At 38.0% G+C, this 23019-nt stretch overlaps 2 protein-coding genes across 2 annotated transcripts; one reads left to right on the plus strand and one right to left on the minus strand.

Moving 5' to 3' along the window:
* Positions 1-13784: 13784 nt before the first annotated feature.
* LOC128896628 (cytochrome c oxidase subunit 1-like) lies at positions 13785-14754 on the minus strand (the record flags this gene model as incomplete). Its single annotated transcript, XM_054159987.1, is given in 2 exon segments — positions 13785-14034; positions 14037-14754. Coding segments are annotated over 2 exon segments (765 nt in total), but the record flags the coding sequence as incomplete, so codon positions are not given.
* A 3266-nt stretch (positions 14755-18020) lies between these two features.
* LOC128896631 (uncharacterized) lies at positions 18021-19312 on the plus strand. The gene is made up of 2 exons (XM_054159989.1): positions 18021-18932; positions 18974-19312. Exons 1-2 carry the CDS (start codon positions 18021-18023, stop codon positions 19310-19312), a joined length of 1251 nt encoding a protein of 416 aa, XP_054015964.1.
* Positions 19313-23019: the final 3707 nt, after the last annotated feature.

Consider the following 23019-nt stretch of genomic DNA (forward strand, 5'->3'; position numbering starts at 1 on the left):
GGCTAATTTCCGGAACTACTTAATCGGTTTTCAATATTTTTTCACTAATAGAAAGCTACACTATCCCCGAGTAATACAGGCTATGTTTTATTTTGATAAAAATACGGTTTCGATTTGAAATCTCGAAATTTGTAAATGAAGTTGCATTGTTATACTCACAATGAGAAATATCGATTGAAACATCTCAGTTATGGAAAACAAAATCACCTACTGATTCACGAAGAATCAGTGAATGCAAACAACATAAAAGAAATGCATAGTATTCCACGCGGGTGAAACCGTTGCAATGCATAGAAATATAATTAACATTATTATTGTTAATTTTAAATGATCGTGTAATTTTTAATAAATATGTATCTCATACTAATAGCCACCCGTATGTCTAAGCATGAATATATGCACTTCACGTGCGGCCGCTGCTTCGTGGATTCGCGCGGCCTGCGTATAATATTATACGAAAATTTACAAAACTGTAGGAGGCAAATGTATTGTATTATGTATCAGTGTATTCGGAAAGAAATTTCCGTTCATTTTTATTGTTATATAAATTTTTGTATCTCTTAAAATAACGTAACAACAAATTTTTTTGTTATAAAGAAATTACATTTCACAAAATCTGTGACCATTTTTTGTTTTACCTCATGAAACCATGAAACTTTTCCCTAAGAAGATTTCGTATATCTATTGTAGTTTTCGAGATAGCATTTTTCTGTTGAAACTTCAAGGGGTGATTTCAAACCCTAAACTTGCCCCTAAAAAAATATGTATCCCTTATTTTCACCTGCTTAATGTACCCACCAAATTTCCTCAAAATCGGAGACGGACAGTTGGATATGTTCCCTTGTAAGTTTTTGTCATATATCACCATTTTTGATGTCGTAATTGATGCCATTATCGTAATTAACGTTTCACGAAGTTAATTTAACCGTATTTGTTGAATATATGTTTCATTTGATTTTTTAAGTAGTTGATTACTGAACAACCTCTTTTTACCCCCATAGGTGTTTAATTTCGAAATATCGTTTTATATTCCTTGCATACATCATAATGGTAACCTCTGTGCAAGATTTTAACTTTCTAGGTTCAAGGTTTTAGCCTGAGCGTTGATACATCAGTCAGTCAGGGTATCATTTTTATAGATAGTATAGAGATAATTAGAATATATAATATAGAAATATATATTATTATATATATAATATATATCAGAAAAATTAATAAATCAAAAAGTTTTATTGTTACATTAGTATTTTCTCTCCGATACGTTCCACTTTGTATCCTTGGACTCTCTCTCTCTTCTCTACACTCTGTCCCTTTTTATGTTCACGCTCAGTGCCGCATGTAAACAAAAACGACATCTTTGGTTGGATATATACCTATATTATAATTTTTCAAATCATTCACCCGATTTAAATTAGTTTTGTAGCTGTAGCACTTGCAAATGTACTGATTTTCAGATATAGTTACGTTCGTGTTTATTTTAAGAGGGTATGTCAAATACTCCATCAATAACGGCTCTGGTATGTATAATAAAACTATGTAGATGCGCCCCGCGGTTTCACCCTCGTGAAATACTATTTATTTTATGTCGTTTGCGCTCGACTGACAGTTCAGTCGCGTAAACCTTCGTGAACCACTTAGTAACTGTTTTTTGTTTTCCGTAAAACAGATGTTTCTGAATCTTTTTATCAAAAGAAGGATAAGGAGAATCGAGGTAAATGCCTACATTTACATTTTTTACGATCACCTCGTGTTCCGACCGACGCTAGAGACAATCACTAAGGCCAACGAAAGTTTGGGACATACTCGCGGAGCAAGGCTATTTTTGAGAGTCGTGCTGATATTGACGGAAATATCAATTTAGTTACGGTTGTTGACGAGACAATTAGAATTTCGAAAAGATTTTCTTCGAAAACACTTTCCTATTATCGAGCAAAAGGTCGCTAAATACGACAACTAACGGCTGCAACCAACTTGAAAAGGTTTGTGTCTCGAGAAATGCCCCAAGGCTCGCGAATGGTTCGAAGCGAGACCCACAATAGTTTTTTTCACCGAGAGCGGCAATTCATCGGTTCACAAATCATACGAACACCACCAGTTTTGCCATTAAAGAAATACAAATACCAACTTCCACAATTTTTATCAGATCTCTGTAGGGGCAAATTCAATCGATTCTTGATGCTTCTACGATCAAAATGATATGTCACATCACGTAAATCGAACTATTTTTCACAAAGGTACTTCTCAATTACGTAATCGATTCTTCATGTAATTTCGGTTATTATTGTCCAAATTATGTCATGTGTGGTTTCATTCTTATCGCAAAAACATCAGGAATCGATTGAAGTTGCTTGCGCAAAGTTCTGATAAAAATTAGAGCGGCAACAGCAATGATGGTGCGGGCCTTTCAGGCCCCCCTGTGTGAGAGGTTGACAGTTTCAAGTGAAACAGCGAACACGGTGAATATTACACCAGTGGGACACCAGCTTTGACATTTCGAGGACCTTTTTTTTTTACGAGGGGGAAATGCATTAAGCACACCCGGCGATGTAGGGTTCTTTCGCCGGGTAGTGTGGGACTCCCGGCGGGCTCGATCGCCCACGGTATACCCACTAAAACCCCCCCGATGGCCAACGTCGGGCATTACGGCGGCCATAAGCACTCTGAGAAGAACTCCACCACGGCCGCCGTGCCCAGGCTCCCCTAATCGTTGGGGAGCCCATCTCCTCAATTTCTCTAGGCCCCAAGGGCCATACCCTGACGCCGACCGCCTTGGGACCGGTCACGAAGACGGCGGCGCCCTATCGCCAGCCGTCTCGGTCCCCGCGGCCCCTCGCGCGACACGCCGGGTCACCGTGACTGTGACCCATGACAAACGTGCGCGCAAGGGGCCGTCTCACCATTCTGGCCGCTCTCGATCAGGGCGGCCGGCGGGCAGGCAGGCCATTAGGGGGCTCCGAGCACCCCGGTACCGATCCCTCCAGCTGTGTGGTGATCGGCCGGTAATACGGCCGGACGCCGCCTCCAGGCCCGCCTAACCCATCTTCCCTCTTGACGAGCGGGATCGGAGCGTTCCCGATACCGCTCGTCTGCCTCCTTTTGCGATATGACTGCATCGCAAAAGGAGGCTACCGCATTCCACGGCCTCTCGCTGTCGATCATGGCAGCAACTACGGCCGGCAGCGAGAGGTCCCCACCAATCTGTATTTGGAGTGCCCGCCTTTGGCCAGTAAAGGTCGGACACTCCTCCAACGTGTGTTGGGCCGTGTCCAGCACAGTCTCACACTGATGACACTCGGGCGTCGCCTCCGCACCCACCTTATGCAGGTATTCACCGAAACATCCGTACCCGGTGAGCACCTGCGTGAGCCGGTAGGTGTGCCTGCCATGCCCGCGGTCCAGCCAACCATCAAGGTTGGCCAGAACCGCGCCAACAGTGCGCTTGCGGGCAGCGGGGCTGTTTAGCAGCTCCCACCACCACGTATCTCTTGCTCACCGCCGTGACTAGCGCTTCCATCGTTCGACCGCTTCAGCCGGCGGGTCCTCCCCGCCCCGGCGGTGCTCCCGCCGACGCCTGAAAACTTCGGCGTCGGCGGTTGCCTGGAGGTCAAAGGGAAGGTATTTCGCCAGGATCAGCGTCGCCTCCGTGGAAATGGTGCGGTAGCCCCTCACCACCCTGATGGCCACCCGCCGCTGTATGCGGCGGAGCATGTGCCGGCTTTGCCGGCACGTGGCCAGGGTGTCAGCCCATACGGGATATCCGTATAGGGCCATGGCCTGCACCACTCCAACATAGAGGCGGCGCACCCTCTCTTGCGGCCCCCCGAGATTGGGCATGAGGCGACCAAGCATTGTCGCCACCCTCTCAACCCGGGAGGACAAGCGGTCGAAGTGACCTTTGAAGCGCCAGCGGCCATCGATATTCAGGCCGAGATATTTGATCCGGTCCTGGACATCGATGCAGGCTCCACCTATGCGGATCCGCGCCGGGGGAGGTCGCCGCGACAGAGGCAGCCCGTGAAACCAGACCGCCTCCGTCTTCTGCGGCGACACTTCTAACCTCCAATGCGCGGATCCGGACGACGACCGAGGCCACTCCCAGCTCGGCGACCCGGCTAGTCCTCGTCCATTCCCTGCCCCCGGCGATAACGAACGTGTCGTCTGCAAAGCAAACGACCGCCACGCCGGGAGGTAGGGGCCCGCCTAGCACGCGGTTGTACCCCACCAACCAAAGAACGGGGCCCGAATAGAACCCCTGGGGTACACCGCGTGTCACTTCCCTCCGGTGCATGCCGTATCGTCCCGGATATTCCACCCATCTATCCCGCAGGAAGTCGGCGAACACGACCATCAGGTGAGAAGGCGCTCCAGACTCCCGGAGCGCCTCCCGTATCTTGCCCCAGGGCAGGGTGTTGAACGCATTGGAGATGTCTAGAGACACCCCCAGCGCCACCCCGCGGACACGGCCGAGTGCGCGGGGGCCAGACTCTCCGTGACCGGGGGCGTCGGTGGTCGCAGGCGCCCCATAACGATCCGGTAGGGTCGGCCCCACGGATCGCGGTCCAGAGAGTCCAGGAGCTCGTTCCAAGGTCGAGCCTTGGCCTCCTTGATGGCCGACTGGAGGGCGACCGTTGTCTGGCGGTAGTCACGGTACAGCTCCTCCTCCCTCGCTGGGTCGCGACTTCGTCTGCGGTGGAAACGCGTAAACCGGCGTCGGGCCGCCACACTGCTAGCTCGCATGGCAGCGATCTCGTCCGACCACCAGTACACGGGCCGCCGCGGTGGAGCGCGGATCCGGGGCATGGCGGCATCTCAGATAGCCGTCATTGCGCCCCGGAACCACTCTTCCTCCACCTCGACGTCGTCGCACGGTCTGGGCGGTGGTTCCGCCCAGGACATGGCGAGGGCTGCGGCCATCAGCGCGTCCTCATCAAGACGGCCTAGCGCCCATCGGCGTCGTGGCTGTCACCCCGCGGGGTGGCGGGTGGGGTGGCTATGCTGGGTGGCGAATACATCAAAGATGATGTGGAGGTGGTCGCTCAACGTTTCCACCTCCTCTACCGCCCTCCACCCCGACACGAATCCCGCGGCGGCGGGCGAAGCCCAGGAGACGTCCACAATGGAACCCCCCCACCGCTGCGATAACGTATTGACGGACCCCCGGTTGAGTAACCGGAGGTCTAGTCCCGCCGCCCACTCCAGCACTGTATCTCCCCTCGCGTCCGTCCTGGGGCAACCCCAAGCCGTGGATTTGGAGTTGCAATCCCCAAGGACTAAGATTGGTCGGGTTCGGCAGTGCGATTGCACGCAATCTAGGACCCGATCCAACAACGTCTCAAAGGACGCGAGGGTCTGGCTGGGCGGGGCGTAGACGCCTACGACCGCCAGGACGCCATAGCGTTCGGGGCCGGTTGTTGATTGCTGTGTCGTTGAACATATCCAACGCCTTCAACACCCTGCCCTGGAGGGAGATAGCGGTGGCGCTGGATAATTTCCAGGTGCCCCCCTATCTCCTGGAGGTGGTTTGGGACTATCTCCGCGGCAGGGAGGTAGTATTTACCAGGTACCAGGTTGTGCACACGAGGGAGACGCACCGCGGGGTTCCGCAGGGGTCGGTCTTTGGACCGCTTCTGTGGAACCTTGCGTATGACGCGGTGCTGCGGGTTGTCCTTCTTCGGGCGCGGGTGTCATCTGCTATGCGGATGACACTCTGTTATATGTCGAGGGGGCAGACTGGGGGAGGACCAGGCACCTTGCTGAGTCCGCCCTAGACTGCGGGTGTGTTCCCGACTGGCGGTGCAGTGAGCGTGCCGAGGGCCAGCAGCATGTGGAGGGCACGCTGTCTCTCCACTAGCCCATGGCCCAGTGCGTCCACCGCCTCCGCCAGCTTCTGCATTCCGTCCTTGATGTTCATGCTGACATTCCTCTGTTTGAGAGATGCCTGTAGCATGACATCAAGGACGGTTTTCATTGCCGCTAATTGCGAGCTCTCCGCTCGCTCAAGGGTCGCCAAAGTTCTGAACGCCCGGTCCCCGACACCGTGGTCGTTGACATCGAATGAATTATCATCCGTGCCGCGTCGCCTCCGGCGGCCACCGTCCGACGATGTGTACGTCTGTCTCATCTTCCGATCGGATCCGGAGACGTTCGTCCCTTCACTTGTAGCATTTAATGCTACGCAGGCCAAGTGGTCAACCTGCGTAGCACTGCGGTCGTCAGATAACGACGTCCCGGGGCCCGCTTGCTCACCCCTGACGGACGCTGGTACTGGGGATCCGACCCCCTGCACCGTAGATCTCTCCTCTCTATATGTATTCTTCATGTTTGGTTTTTGATTCGGGGTTTCCTCCTATAGTGTTTGGTCCGCGGGAGCTATTTTATTTCACTCCTACCCTCCACGCACTCTGAAGAGTATGCGGCGGGCGTTCCCCTATCCGCCACCTAGGGACGCGCCGCGTCAGGGTATCACCTCCCTGCCTGACCTGGTCTCCCAGGCCAGGTGCGCGGGTTAAAATTAATATTACATTACTAATTAATAAAATTATAAAATTTAAAGGATGAAAATTTATTATAACAATAGGTATTATTAATAATATAAAAGTAAATATAACAATTATTCATTTAATAATTTAAGTTATCATCCAAAAAGTAGTTTAACTAAAACATTAATTTTGGAGATTAAATTTAATTTTATAATTTTTTTTGAAAATTATTATATGTTATTAATTTAAATTTATAGTTAAATTATTATTATTTTTAATTTACAAAATTGTTGTTTCAATTAAACTACAACTAATTTTATTCCACAAATATTTTTTAATTTTAAATTTATAAATCTTAATTACGTAATATTTATATTAGTTTTAGTTATTTTTATAATTTATACATTTTATATTTTTTTTTTAGTATTTATAATTTGTATAGAATTTTTGGTTTTAATTTATTTATTTATTTTATTAAATTATCAATTGGGGTATATAAATGATTGATTATTTTTATACTACTTAATTTTTGCAGTAAGAGAAAGAGTTATTGGGATAACTTTAATAATTTGTATAGTTAATGTTTGTGGTAATCAAAATATGAGAGTATTAAATTTAAAATATTAATAAAGTAATGAAATTATTTTTAATTACCTTATATATTATTAAAATAATTTATTCAAATAATAGAATAAAAATTTTATTAGGAAATTAAATTATTTGTTTTAATATATACTTATTATTAAAATATGATTTTTTTATTGAATGAGTTATACTAGAATCAATTTTAGGGATAAATATTTATTCTTACGGTCTTTTATTTGTAAGTATTATGATTACTAGTTGTATTATTTTAATTTTAAATAATATTCTATAAAAAAATTATGTGTTTTATTATTTATAATTTTATTAATAGTTTTATTAATAATTTTTTTATCTTTAGATTTAATAAATTTTTATTTTTATTATGAATTTAGATTAACACTAATATTTATAGTTATTGTATATTGGGGGGTTGGAAATATTCGATTGATTTCTAGATACTATTTTATGTTTTATGCTTTATTTTTTTCTTTACCTTTATTAATATTTATTTTTTATTATTCAATATTTTTTAATATAAATGTATTTTTTATATTGGAATTAATATTTAATATTAATAATTTATTGTTAAATAAACTTATATTAATGTATATAGTTACATCTTTTTTTATTAAGATTTCTATATTTTTATTTCATGGATGATTATTAAAAGCTCATGTGGAAGCTCCTGTATTCGGCTCAATAATTTTAGCTGGTATTTTATTAAAAATAGGTACTTATGGTTTATTACGGTTTATAAATTTTTTATAAATTTTATTAATTTAAAGTTTTGATTATTAATTTCTAGAATATTAGGAGGAATTTATATTAGAATTGTCTGTATTCAACAAATTGATATAAAAGTATTGGTCGCATACTCATCTGTAGTTCATATAAATTTATTATTATGTGGAATACTAACTTTTTTTATGTTAGGTGTAATAGGAGCTTATATAATAATAATTGCCCATGGATTATGTTCATCTGGTTTATTTTATTTAGTTAATATTTGTTATCAAGAAAGTAATAGTCGTTTATTAATTTTAAATAAAGGATTTATGATATTTTTACCTTCAATAAGATTAATTTGATTTTTATTATGTTCTTCTAATATATCTGCACCTATTTCTTTAAATTTGATTAGTGAAGTATTTTTATTAACAAGATTAATATTGGTTAATAGAATTTTAATTTTATTATTAATACTTTTATGTTTTTTCTCTTTTTTATACACATTATATTTATTTAGATATATTCAGCATGGTAAAATTAATTTTTATTTAAATATTGGTAAAAGTTATATATTGAACTTTTATATTTTAATTATTCATTGAATTCCTTTAAATATTTTATTTTTAAATCTATTTAAATCTATTTTTAAATCTATTTAATTTTTAATTATTTATTTAAATAGTTTAATTATAAAATAATGAATTGTGGTTTCATTGATGTTAATAACTTTAAATTATATTATTTAATATATTTATTTTTGGAATTATTATATTTTTATTAAATATTATTTTTAGCTTGATTAGTTTATATATTTATATAATTTTACGAGCCAGGGCGTTAGCGACGCGCGTGTGAGCTCAGCGAGTGGGATAGATTTGAGAATTGAACCAATACGATTATTTATTATGTATCAATGGTGCCGAAGATTTTAGGATAGATTAGATAATGCAGACGACTCTGACGCGAAGTCAGATAGCTGCAGGAATCGGTATCTCCCAGTGAAGGGTAACCGTAGGTTAAGGTGTTTGGTTGTCTTGGTTATTGGAGACAAACGCAGACGACTCTGACGCGAAGTCAGGTAGCTGCTGGGAATTGGTATCTCCCAGTAAAGGGTAACCGTAGGGTAAGGTTCGAACTGTGAGGTTGTTGGAAAAAATGCAGACGACTCTGACGCGAAGTCAGATAGCTGCAAGGAATCGGTATCTCCCAGTAAAGGGTAACCGTAGGATAGGTTAAGTTTAGGAGTTCGGTTTGAGTACACAAGGACTGAATCGTATGAATAATACGCGTCGTTAATAAAGCCTCACAACTTGTTAATTTAATAGAATAATAACTCAAGCGGTAAAGTTATTATGTTGTGGGATCGTTACACTGGCTAGGATTGGTGATTCCAAAGTAAAGGTTTAATGATTGATTTTACAGACTTCTAAGGTTTACCAAAAAGTATATATTCAAAATAACTATACTAATTACAAATGTCTAGTGTCGTGTTGTCGCGGTTAGTGTATGAAGTTAAAATTACCTAAATGTTGCTCGGTGTTGACGCACTGGCGATGCGGGGGTCGAGAGTACTTTTAAATGCCGTAATAGATGAAACCCGTCTTCGCGGATCTATAAGGTTAACTATGATCGAAAGGGAAACTGAAGCCCGATCTCACTAGAGTACTACTCTGCAGACGATCAACGTGTCTCTAACGAGTAACTCTTTCGTACTAGCCCCCGAGCAACGAAAATCATGGGTTTATATACCCTTAAATGTTGGTGGGGAACCGTCAATGATTTCCATATTAGGAAATTTGACGGTTAGGATTTTCGTGGCTCTGAGGTGAGCAGCTGCGTTCCCTGGGAAAAGGGTAGATTAGAAACTATCCCACGCAACGCGAGTCAAAGATGATATTAAGAGGATGCAGCTGCAGGATGCACTCCCGTGAGACCAAGCTCCAAATTCCAGAAGGGTAGATAAAAAGATTAATGAACGCGAGCTTCTAAAAAACGGAGAGTTTCTGTATACGTAACAATAAATATATCTTTTTTTATTTTAGAATGAGATATTTTATATTTTATATCAATAAAGTTTAGTTATATTATATTTTTAGATATTAATAGATTACTATTTATTAGAGTTATAATAATTATTTCAAGTATAGTAATATTTTATAGATTAGAATATATAAGCATGGACTTATGTATTAAGCGATTTTATTATTTATTAATTTTATTTATTATTTCAATATGTTTAACAATTTTAGGCCCTAGAATTTTAACTATTATATTAGGATGAGATGGACTAGGAGTAATTTCTTACTGTTTAGTAATTTATTATAATAGAATAATTTCTTTAAACTCTGGAATATTAACCATTATATGCAATCGATTAGGAGATATTGGATTATTAATAGGAATTTGTTTATGTTCAGTTTATGGTTCATGAAATTTAATATTATATTTTTTTAATATTAATTTAATTAGTTTTATATTAATTTTGGCAGCTTTAACAAAAAGAGCTCAATTATCTTTTTCTTCCTGATTACCTGCAGCTATAACTGCCCCTACACCTATTTCATCATTAGTTCATTCTTCAACATTAGTAACTGCAGGAGTTTATTTAATAATTCGATTTTATGAGTTTACTATATACTGAAATTTAAACATATATTTAATAAATTTATTTATCGTAACTATATTTATAGCAGGAATTATAGCTAATTTTGAATTTGATTTAAAAAAAGTTATTGCTTTATCAACTTTAAGTCAATTAAGATTTATAATAATAGTATTAATAATAGGATTTTATGAATTAGCTTTTTTTCATTTAATTATTCATGCTTTATTTAAATCATTAATATTTTTGTGTGCTGGTGATTTTATTCATTCAATAAATAATGATCAAGATATTCGTAATTATAAAAGTATAATAATAATTTATCCAACAAAAAGTTTAATTATAATATTTAGTTCATTTAGATTAATAGGAGTTCCTTATTTTAGAGGATTTTATTCAAAAGATTTAATTATTGAATTAATAATAAATTATAACTTAAATTTTATATGTATTTTTATATTTTTTATTTTGATATTATCGACTATTAGATATAGTATTCGATTAATAATATTTTTAATAACAGGAAATTTTAGTTTAAACACTTATATACATTTCAATGAATCAGGATTTTTTATTTTTAGCTTATTTATTTTATTTAATTATATAATTTTTTATGGATTTAATTTTTTGAATCTAATATTTAATAAGTTTTATTACTCAATGTGGATATTAGATAAATGAATAATTTTGGAATTTTATATTTTAGGAATATATATAGGATTAAATTTTTATTTAAAAATATTTATTAATAATTTAATGTTCAATTTTATTTCAAGAATATTTTTTTTAAATAATTTTAATAAAATTATTTATTTAGATACTTTTAATTTAATTTTTAATTAAGAAGTTGTTGTTGAAAAAGGTTGAATAGAATGAATAATAGGTTTATATTTTACTAAATGGTTAAATTTAATTTTTTTAAGAAAATTAAATTTTAATAATATAGTAGTAAATTTAAATTATTTTATTTTATTTTATTTTTATTTTTAATTTACTAAATTTAAATAGCTTATTAAGAGCACAATATTGAAGATATTGAGGTAATTTAAAATTTTTAAATATTAATAAATTAATTAAATTAATTTTATTTTGAAATTATAATGTTTTTATTAAACTATATAAATAAAAAGAAGTAATTATGAATAAACATTTTTTTTTGAATCAGAAATTCTTATAATAATTATTTCTTTAATTAGAAATTACTCAATTAAAATATTAACAATAATTTACCTCTTTTTGGTTTTAATTAAATTAGATATATTAAATTAATTAATTATTATAAAATGCAATATTATTGTTATAAATTAACTAATTTCCATATATAAAGTAAAATTTACATTTAATTTCGAACTAAAAATTGATTAATTTAATTAATCTATATATATAATATTTTAAATTAATTAATTCATTTTAAAAAATTAAAAGATCATTCTAGTCATAATGTGAAAATTAAAATTAATAGAAATAATATAAATGTTAATCTTGTATTTATATTATAATATAAATTAATAATTTTTATTATAGGAATTATTAAAATAATTTTAATATCAAAAATTAAGAATATTAAAGTAATTATATAAAATTGAATAGAAAATGGCAATCGGGATCTAGTTAGAGGGTCAAATCCACATTCAAATGGTAAAATTTTTTACCGATTTTTTTTTACATTTATTGAGAAAAATAGATTTAAAATTAAAATATAAATTAAAGTTATAATTATATATATTTATTTAATTAAAAATAAAACTATTTAATTGGAAGTTAAATGTAATTATTATACTATATATATATTTAATTAAATATTCATCAATAAATGGAAATATAAAGAAATTATCAAATAATGTCAACAAAATGTCAATATCATGAAGCTGCTTCAAAGTGAAAATGATGCATTTTAGAAAAATGTTTTTTAGTTAAACGAATATAACATCTAGTTAAAAATATAATTCCAATAATTACATGTAGGCCATGAAATCCTGTTATTATAAAAAAAATTGAACCAAAAATTGATATCATTAAAACAAAATCTTGCTTCAAAATATTCAATTGCTTGTAAACTAGAGAAATAAATTCCTAAAATAAAATATATAAATAATCTTAATATTCTATTATTTATTTTATTATTAATTAAAGAATGATATCTTCAAGTAATTATTAAACCTGATAAAATTAAAATAAAGGAATTTAATAAACAATTTAATAAAGGAATATCATAAGGATTAAATATAATAATTATTTTAGGCGATCAAATTGATCCAATTTCAATATTTGGAGAAATTGCTCTATGAAAATAAGTTCAAAAAAATGAAATAAAAAAAAAGAGTTCAGATACAATGAATAAAATTATTCCTAATTTTATTAATTTATATACTGTTAAAGTATGCCATCTTTGATAAGTTCTTTCTCGAATAATATCTCGTCATCATTGATATATTGATATAATTATAGGAATTAATCTTATTATAATAAAAATATAATTATTTAGTGAAAATCAATTTAATATTCTAATTAAAAGATTTGTTAAATTTATTGATAAAATTAAAGGTCTAATAGTTACTAAATGAAAAGGATGATTTTGGTTAATTGTCATTAGTTTACTTCATTAAAGTATAAAATACTTAAAATAGAAAATACATATGATTGAATAATAGATACAGAAATTTCTAATAATATTAATATATTTTGAATTACAATAACTAAAGGAATTAAATAAATAAATATATTATTTATCGAAGATCCAAGTAGTGATAATAATAAATGACCAGCAATTATATTTGCTGATAATCGAATTGCCAGAGTTCATGGTCGAATAAAGTTTCTAATACTATAAAATTTATTAATATTAATGGAGTGTTTAAAGGTACTAGATGAACAAATATAGAATTTATGTTAATTAATCAACCATAGAATATAAATCTTAATCATAAAGTTAATGAAGTAGACAAATTCACTGATAAATGTCTAGTTGGTGTAAAAATATAAGAAATTAAGCCTATAACATTTATTAATAAAATATAAATTAATATTCTAACAAAGATAATAATATTTAACTTGTAAATACTTTTTGTTAATAATTTAAATTCTTTAAAAATTAAGTTTATAAATATTAATCAAACAATCTGTACACGAGAAGGTAAAAGTCAATAGGAATAAGGTAAAAAAAATAATGGTATAAATAAAGTTAATCAATTCATTGAATTAATAAATCTTGTAGTAGGATCAAAAATTGAAAATAAAGTTGTTATCATTTTCAGTTTCAATAATTATTATTTGTTTTTATTTTTTGAGATTGTCTAAAATAAATATTCTGATAATAAATAATAATAATAAATATAAAAATTATAGAAACAGAAATTCTATATATTAATTTGTGTATCTATAATAAATAAATTTAAATTATCTGCAAAAGGTGAATTTGGGTCTTGAAATGAAATTATTTTTCAATGAGAAATTTTTAATAAAAAATAATTTTATTTATGAATCTTAAATTCATTGCACTTTTTCTGCCATATTAAATTAATTATACTAAATTTTTATTTATAATAATTGGTAGTTCATTATATAAGTGATCTATTGGAGGGTAAATTTGTAATCATTCAAGAGATGATTGAGAGTATTTAAAAATAATTATTCGTTTAAAAATAATCTTTCTAAAATAATATAAATAAATAAAACTAATCTATTTAATGAAATAATAGCTCCAATTGGAGATATAATATTTCAACAATAATAAGAATCTGGGTAATCAGAATATCGACGTGGTATTCCTATTAAACCAAGAAAATGTTGAGGAAAAAATGTTAAATTTACTCCAATAAATATAAATGTAAATTGTATGTAGAGTAATTTAGAATTTAAATAATAACCAGTAAAAACAGGAAATCAATAAATAAATCTTGTAATAATAGCAAAAACAGCTCCCATTGATAAAACATAGTGAAAATGAGCGATAACATAATATGTATCGTGTAAAATAATATCAATTGATGAATTTGATATTATAATTCCTGTAAGTCCACCTGTAGTAAATAAAAAAATAAATCCCAATGACCAAATAATGGAAAGGTTTAATTTAATTTTTACTCCATAATATGTTGCTATTCATCTAAATACCTTAATTCCTGTAGGAACGGCAATAATTATTGTTGCAGAAGTAAAATAAGCTCGAGTATCAACATCTAACCCAACAGTAAATATATGATGAGCTCATACAATAAATCCTAGAAATCCAATTCCTAACATTGCATAAATCATTCCAAAATTTCCAAATGTTTCTTTTTTTCCTCTTTCATTAAAAATTACATGAGAAATTAATCCAAACCCAGGCAAAATTAAAATATAAACTTCCGGATGTCCAAAAAATCAGAATAAATGCTGGTAAAGAATTGGATCTCCCCCTCCAGCAGGATCGAAAAATGATGTATTAAAATTACGATCAGATAATAATATAGTAATTGCTCCTGCTAAAACAGGTAATGATAATAAAAGAAGAATTGCTGTAATTATTACTGATCATGAAAATAAAGTTATTTGATCATAATTTAAACTAGAATTTTTTTATATTTAAAATAGTAACAATAAAGTTAATAGCTCCTATAATTGATGAAATTCCTGCAATATGTAATGAAAAAATTGTGAAATCAATTGATAAAGTGGGGTGATATATAATTAATGATAAAGGAGGATAAACTGTTCATCCAGTTCCTGATCCCGAATAAATTATTATTCTAAGTATTAATTTTATTAAGGATGGGGGTAATAATCAAAATCTTATATTATTTATTCGAGGAAAAGCTATATCTGGTGAATTATAAATTTGATCATTATTAATTCATATACCTGGAGTTCTTAATTCTATTCGAATAATTATTCTCAAAGATGTACCAACTATTCCTGATCATATAGCAAATAAAAAGTATAATATTCCAATATTTTTATGATTAGTTGAATAAAATCGATTATTTAATAAAATAAATATTTAAATATTTAACATTTATTATTTATATAATATTTTAATCTTTGAAGGTTTTAAGTTTATTTAACTTAAAATTTTAATATTATACCTGAAAAAGGAATAAATTGTAAATTTATTTATAAAGATTTTAATTCCTTTAATATTATATTTTTAAAGTTTGTAAAATTTTAAACTGCAAATTTAAAGATATATATTTTTATATTAAAAATTTTTATTAATATATAAAAAATAAAAAATAATATAAATAATGAAATTATAGAAAAAGTAAAATTAAATAAATAATTATTATTAATATATATATTAAAATTTAATTTTGAATTAATTAGATAGTAATTTAAATTATTTAAGTTTAAATAATTTCATGTTATAATTAAACTAGAAATTATAATTAATATTATAGTAATTACTATAATTGAACTAAAATTAGTTAAATTTTCCAGAATTGATCATTTTATTATAAATGTAAACATAGGAGGTAAATTTCTATAAATTACAACTATAATTAGATAAATAAATTTATTTATTCTAGTTATTGATATGTTAATTAATATATTTTTATTATTTATATTTATACAATTTAAAAATAAAAATAATATAAAGAAATAAATTAAATATATAATGAAATATAATAAAAATAAATTCATGCTTAAAAATATTAGTAATATTAATAACGTTGATTGATTAATTGATAAAAAAAAAATAATTTTTTTTAATCCTAATAAATATAAAGCTAATAATCTTGATAAAAATATTCGCGCACCTGGCCTGGGCGACCAGGTCAGGCGGGGAGGTGATACCTCACCGCGGCGCGTCCCCAGGTGGCGGATAGGGAAACGCTCGTCACGTACTCTTCGGAGTGCGTGCAGGGTAGGAATGAAATAAAATAGCTCCCGCGGACCGAACACTACGGGAGGAAACCCCGAATCAAAAACCAAACATGAAGAATACATATAGAGAGGAGAGATCTACGGTGCAGGGGGTCGGATCCCCAGTACCGGCGTCCGTCAGGGGTGAGCACGCGGGCCCCGGGACGTCGTTATCTGACGACCGCAGTGCTACGCAGGTTGACCACTTGGCCTGCGTAGCATTAAATGCTACAAGTGAAGGGACGAACGTCTCCGGATCCGATAGGAAGATGAGATAGACGTCCACATCGTCGGACGGTGGCTGCCGGAGGCGACGCGGCGCGGATGATAATTCATTCGTGCCGCCTCGGAGCCCTGTCCGTCAGGAAGTGGCCGCGGTATCTCCCCAACTCGGCGGGGGAGATGCCGTGACACAAAGTGTTCCGGGCCAGGTATCTCCATTGCGGAATCCTGGCTTTTGTGGGCCAGGAAATGGGGCCAGTTCTGAACGCGCCGATGCCAACGACCACGGTGTCGGGGACCGGGCGTTCAGAACTTTGGCGACCCTTGAGCGAGCGGAGAGCTCGCAATTAGCGGCAATGAAAACCGTCCTTGATGTCATGCTACAGGCATCTCTCAAACAGAGGAATGTCAGCATGGACATCAAGGACGGAATGCAGAAGCTGGCGGAGGCGGTGGACGCACTGGGCCATGGGCTAGTGGAGAGACAGCGTGCCCTCCACATGCTGCTGGCCCTCGGCACGCTCACTGCACCGCCAGTCGGGAACACACCCGCCCCTCGAACACGGCCTGATCGGAAACGAGACAGGAACGTGGTTTTCAGCCCAGAGGAAGAAGCTGCCAGGGCGAAAAAGAAGCCGGCCGTGGACCAAGAAAAATGGTCCACGGTTGTGGGGAGAAAGAAGAGGGCGGACAAACCGTCTGATCCTCCACTCCCACGTCCAAAGCCGCGGAGAGGCAAGAAGGGGCAGATATCTGCCAAACCTCCGTCAACGTCGACGGCACCGAAGAATTCTGCTCCTCCAAAGGAGCAGCGTGCCGTCGACGAAAGGCGAAAGAGAAAGAGGAGGAGAAGGCGCCGTCGCCCTAAAACGAGGCGGACGGCTGTCCTCCTAAAGCCGGCCGAGGGCGCGACGTACGCGTCCATTGTGGGCGCGATACGTCGCCAGGTCCGGCGGGAGGAAGCGGACACGGAGGTCTGCCAAATAAGAAGAACGCGGGAGGGGGCCGTCCTTCTGGAGCTTGGACGATGTGGGGACAGCGCCAGGTTCCAGTCCGCGCTCCGGACGGCGGTGGGGGACACCGCGGCAGTACGGGGCCTGAAACCCCGCGCGACGATCGAAATCCTCGATCTTGATTGCGTCACGACCTCAGGAGAAGTCATGGACGCGGTCGCGCGGGTGACAGGGGAGTCGCCGGCGGAAATCCGCGTCTCCGTTCTCGCGACGAACCCCCGAGAGCTGCGGAAGGCCGTGGTGGAGCTTGGCGAAGGAGCTGCCGTTGAGCTCCTGGCCGCCGCCAAGCTCAAGATCGGCTGGGTCAATTGCCGCAGGTGCGGCAAGGATGGCCACAAGGCCGGCGTGCGAGGTCACCCTCCACTGCCATTTGTGTGCGGGGATAGAGGACGCGACAACGGACCTCTACGCGGGCTCGGGGAAGTGCCGGATCTTCCAGGAGATCCTCGCCGCAAAGAAGGGTAAGCCCTCTTCGCGGCCACGGTAAGGATCCTCCAGGGAAACCTGAACCGGTGTCGACTTGCCGATGACTTGCTAACGCAGCTCGCTATGGAAAAGCGAGCTGCAGTCGTCATCGCGAACGAGCAGTACCGCGATCGGGACTGCTCCACCTGGTTCAGGGATGATCTCGGCACCGCGGCAGTGTGGATCACGGATCCACGGAGAGTCCGTATAGACTCTCACGGAGCTGCCGCGGGACACGTCTGGATCACCAGCGGTGTCCTCACGTACGTCAGCTGCTATCTGTCTCCGAATGATAGCATCTCCGAATTTCGGGAAAAGCTCGACGTGCTGAAGGACACCCTACGCGACAAGTCCGGTGGGCTTGTCGTGGCTGGTGACTTCAACGCCCGAGCCTGCGAGTGGGGAATGCCTCGCCCCGACACGAGGGGAAGGTTGGTGGTCGATATGGCCTCCAGACTGGGACTCGTCGTGTTGAACGTGGGGTCAACGCCGACGTACCGACGCCCTGGATTCGGAGACTCGATACCGGATGTCACGCTGGTGTCTGAGGATCTGGTCCAGAGAGCGGCGTACTGGAGGGTGATTGGTGATTTCACTGGTAGCGATCATAGCTACATCACCTTCCAGTTGATCGGCGAGCGGCAAGCGCGGCCTCCGGGGATTAGACGCCCGAGAGGATACGTCACCTCTCGCCTGGATGAGGATAGGCTCTACGCGACTCTCCAGGCGGGCGTGGAGGCCTTGCCGCAGACCTCGCGTGACCCGTCCGATAGAGCGGGTGCCGAAGCTATCATACGCGGCACCCTTAACCTCATCCGACGGGCATGCGACGAGTCAATGCCAAGGAGGAGGCCATTCTCCGGCCGGCGGCAAGTGTACTGGTGGACCGACCAGATCGCCTCCCTCAGAAGAGAAGCCCTGAGGCGACGAGCTCAACGAGCTCGAAGTCGACCGGAGGCCGCCGCGCTGTCAGAGGACTACAAGGCGGTCAAGAAAGTCTTAACTCGTGCGATCAATAGAGTAAAACGCGGTGTTAGCGCGATCTCTGCGACGACCTTAACCGAGATCCGTTCGGCGAGGGGTACAAACTCGTCACCCGAAGTCTCGGTGGGTTGTCCGCGAGCCCGGAACTGGACGCGACCACGATACGGAGCATTGTGGACGCTCTGTTCCCTGCACATCCGATGAGGAGACACGATCTCGATCCGGTGGCAGGGGCGGACGTCCCAATGTTCACGGCGGCGGAACCCGCCGTTGCGGCCAGGGCTATGAAGCTCCGCAAGGCTCCCGGGCCGGACGGCATACCGTGGTTGCGAAGAGGTGTCTTGTACACGGGTATTTTCCCGGCGCAGTGGAAGTCGCACGGCTCGCGTTGATCAGCAAGGGGAAAGGGGAACCAGGATCTCCGTAATCGTATCGTCCGCTGTGTTTGCTAAATACAAGCGGGCTGCTGATGGAGAGACTGGTGAAACCCCGGTTGCACGAGACGATCTTGGCCGCTGGAGGTCTTTCGGACCACCAGTACGGCTACCGTTCCACCGTGAACGCGATCTCGCGCGTGGTAGACGCTGTACACGTCGCCGACACGGCTTGCCACGCCGCGAGATCCGTCGTCCTGCTGGTACGCTGGACGCATGGAACGCGTTCAACACGGCACGGTGGACAGACATGTTGGAGGCGTTGGAAACAACGTTTCGGCTTCCGGAGTATCTACTGTCAGTGATGGCGGATTATCTCCGGGACCGAAAGCTGTTGTACGAGACGTCGGACGGGCTCCGTGAACGACCGATCACTGCGGGTGCTGCGCAGGGATCGTCATGTACGACAGCCTCCTCTGCATGGGTATGCCAGAGGATTCGTTCCTCGTCGGCTATGCTGACGACGTCGCCGTGGTCATCACGGAGCGGACCGCCGAGCTGGCTCAGCTCAAGCTGAACCAGGTCATGCGCCGAGTGGGGCGATGGATGAAGGACCACGGGCTGCAGCTGGCGATTCCGAAAACGGAGATCGTCATGCTGACACGCCGACGTATCCCCACCATCGTCCCGATGACTGTTGGGACCGAGTCCATCCAGACTCGGAGGTCCGCGAAGTACCTGGGTGTTGTCTTGGACAACAAGCTCAGCTTCGCGGAACATATCCGAAGGTTCTCGATCAGGGCGGCGTCGTTGGCGACAGCACTTAGCCGACTAATGGCAAACGTGGGCGGCCCGAAGCCGAGCAAGAGGAAACTCTTGCTCTCGGCAACCCAGAGCGTCCTGCTGTACGGAGCCGAAATATGGGCAGATGCCCTTCGGCTCCGTAAGTACAGAAGCTGCATGTCTGCCATACAGCGCCAGCCGGCGCTTCGGGTGGCGTGCAGCTACAGGACCATCTCCGAGTGCGCAGTGCAAGCGGTCGCCGGGGTAATACCCATCGACCTGCTTGTATTCGAGCGGAAGAACATCTTCCAGCGCTCCTCGGAGACTAGGCGGGCCGAAGCCGTGTCCCACGAGCGCGTAGCCACGCTACGTGCATGGCAGCAACGCTGGGAGGCTGCCCAGCTGGGTCGGTGGACGGCTCGGCTGATAGGGGATCTGGCCACCTGGATATCCAGAACCCATGGTGAGGTGAATTTTTACCTCACCCAGTTCCTCACAGGCCACGGGTACTTCTGTGCATACCTGTCGAGGATGGGCAAGGTCGGATCCCCGGGATGCCGGTACTGCGACGCAGCAAGGGACGACGCGCTCCATACGTTCTTCGTGTGTGACCGCTTCGCCAGAGATAGGGTAGATCTCGGCGCCCTCGTAGGAGACGTCACCCCCGACAACATCGTGGGGGTGATGCTGCGGGGGCCGACCGAATGGGAAGCGGTCGCGCACTACGTGGAGCGTGTGCTGCGTCGCAAGAGAGAGGAGGGATGCCTGGATGATACTCCGGGCTCCCACTAGCTTCGGTTCTATCCGACCGGCGGAGGCTCTAGCGGGGCCTAATTGCCACGCCCCCGGACTGTTGTTATGCGAAAGCAGGTCTAGTCCGGGGGGCTAACGTGGCAAGCGGGTGGTTTTTTAGTGAGTAGGAATCTCACACTACCGGACGCTGGCATCGTCCACCGGCGCTCGGTGCCTATGAAGGTTTTTCCACCCGCCCAAATAAAAAAAAAAAAAAAATTAATTTTAATAATCAATTTTTATATTTCTAAAATATCAATATACTTATTAATAAATTTTATTTCAATAATTGGAGGAGTAATAATTATATTTCTTTATTTTACAAGATTTATTAATAGATATAAAGTAAAAATAAATAATAAAGAAAAAATATTTTTTATTAATATAATTTTATTAAATTTAATCATTATATTATTTATAATTAAATATAATTTAGTTATTGATAGTAATGAATATTATTATAACTATTCGAATATTCATTTAATTTATAAATATCCATATAATTTATTAACTTATTTGAGTATTATTTATTTATTTTATTCACTAACATTATCTATAAAAATATGTTCATTAAAATTTAAACCTATACGAAAAATAAAAAATTAAAATCATGTTAAAAGATCCTATTTTAAAAACTTTAAATTCTTCCTTAGTTAAATTACCTACACCAGTAAATATTAGATTATTTTGAAACTATGGATCACTTTTAGGTTTATATTTATTAATTCAATTAGTTTCAGGAATTTTATTATCAATTCATTACTGTCCAAATATTTATTATGCATTTGATATTATTCACATTATAAAAAATATTAAATTTGGATGATTGATTCGATTGATTCATATAAATGGAGCGTCAATATACTTCATTTTAATATATATCCATATTGCACGAGGAATTTATTACAATTCATTTAAATTTCATATTGTTTGATATATCGGAATTATTACCTTATTAATATCAATAGCTACAGCTTTTTTAGGATATGTACTACCTTGAGGACAAATATCATGTTGAGGAGTAACAGTTATTACAAATTTACTATCAGCATTTCCATATATTGGACAAACTATAGTTGAATGAATCTGGGGGGGGGGATTTTCAATTAATAATGCTACTTTAAATCGATTTTATTCATTTCATTTTATTTTCCCCATAATTATTGTAGTTTTAGTTTTTATTCATTTAATTTATCTTCATATAACTGGTTGTAATAATCCATTAGGAATAGATTCTAATCTTTTTAAAATTTATTTTCATCTATATTTTACTTTTAAAGACATTCTTTGATTTATAGTTGTTATAATAATTCATTGAATTATTATTATACAATTACCTTATTATTTAGGAGATCCAGATAATTTTATTCCAGCTAATCCTATATCTACTCCAGAACACATTAAACCAGAATGATATTTTCTATTTCCTTATTCAATTTTACGAGATATTTCTAATAAACTTGGAGATGTAATTATATTATTCATATCAATCCTAATTCTTTTAGTTCTTCCTACAACTTCTGTAGCTTATAAAATCAAAACAAATATATTTTATCCTCTAAGTCAAATTACATTTTGAATATTTGTAAATACATTCATTTTATTAACATGACTAGGAGGGCAGATAATTGAATATCTATATACTGAAATTAGTCAATTCTTTACTTTTATATATTTTTTATATTTTTTTATTTCACCTATTTTAAATTTCTATTAAGATAAATTAATATTTTATAACTAGTTAATAAGCTTAAATAAGTATATATTTTAAAAATATAAGATAGAAATTAAATTCTATTAACTTAATATTATAATTAATTCTTTAATACCGTAAATAAAAATTAAATAAATTAATGATATGGACAAAAACTTTTTCCAGCACATAAATATTATTTTATTATATCGAACGCGAGGTAATACTCCTCGAATTCAAATTACAAAAAAAACATGAAATATATAAACTAAAATAAATTTTAAAGAAAAAAAATTAACTCCAAAAAATAATAAAGTAATTAAATTTCTTACAAAAATAATTCTTAAATATTCTGCTATAAAAATTAATGCAAACTCACTCCCATAATATTCAGTATTAAATCCAGATACTAATTCAGACTCCCCTTCAACTAAATCAAAAGGAGTACGATTTAATT

This window comes from Hylaeus anthracinus, unplaced genomic scaffold (genome assembly GCF_026225885.1).
Source record: "Hylaeus anthracinus isolate JK02 unplaced genomic scaffold, UHH_iyHylAnth1.0_haploid 11863, whole genome shotgun sequence".
Classification (NCBI taxonomy): domain Eukaryota; kingdom Metazoa; phylum Arthropoda; class Insecta; order Hymenoptera; family Colletidae; genus Hylaeus; species Hylaeus anthracinus.

Coding starts and splice junctions, on each gene's coding strand:
- LOC128896631 (XM_054159989.1), top strand. CDS start 18,021: ATGGAAAAGCGAGCTGCAGTCGTCATCGCGAACGAGCAGTACCGCGAT. Junction 18,933..18,973: donor ACTACAAGGCGGTCAAGAAA/GTCTTAACTCGT, acceptor ACGCGGTGTTAG/CGCGATCTCTGCGACGACCT.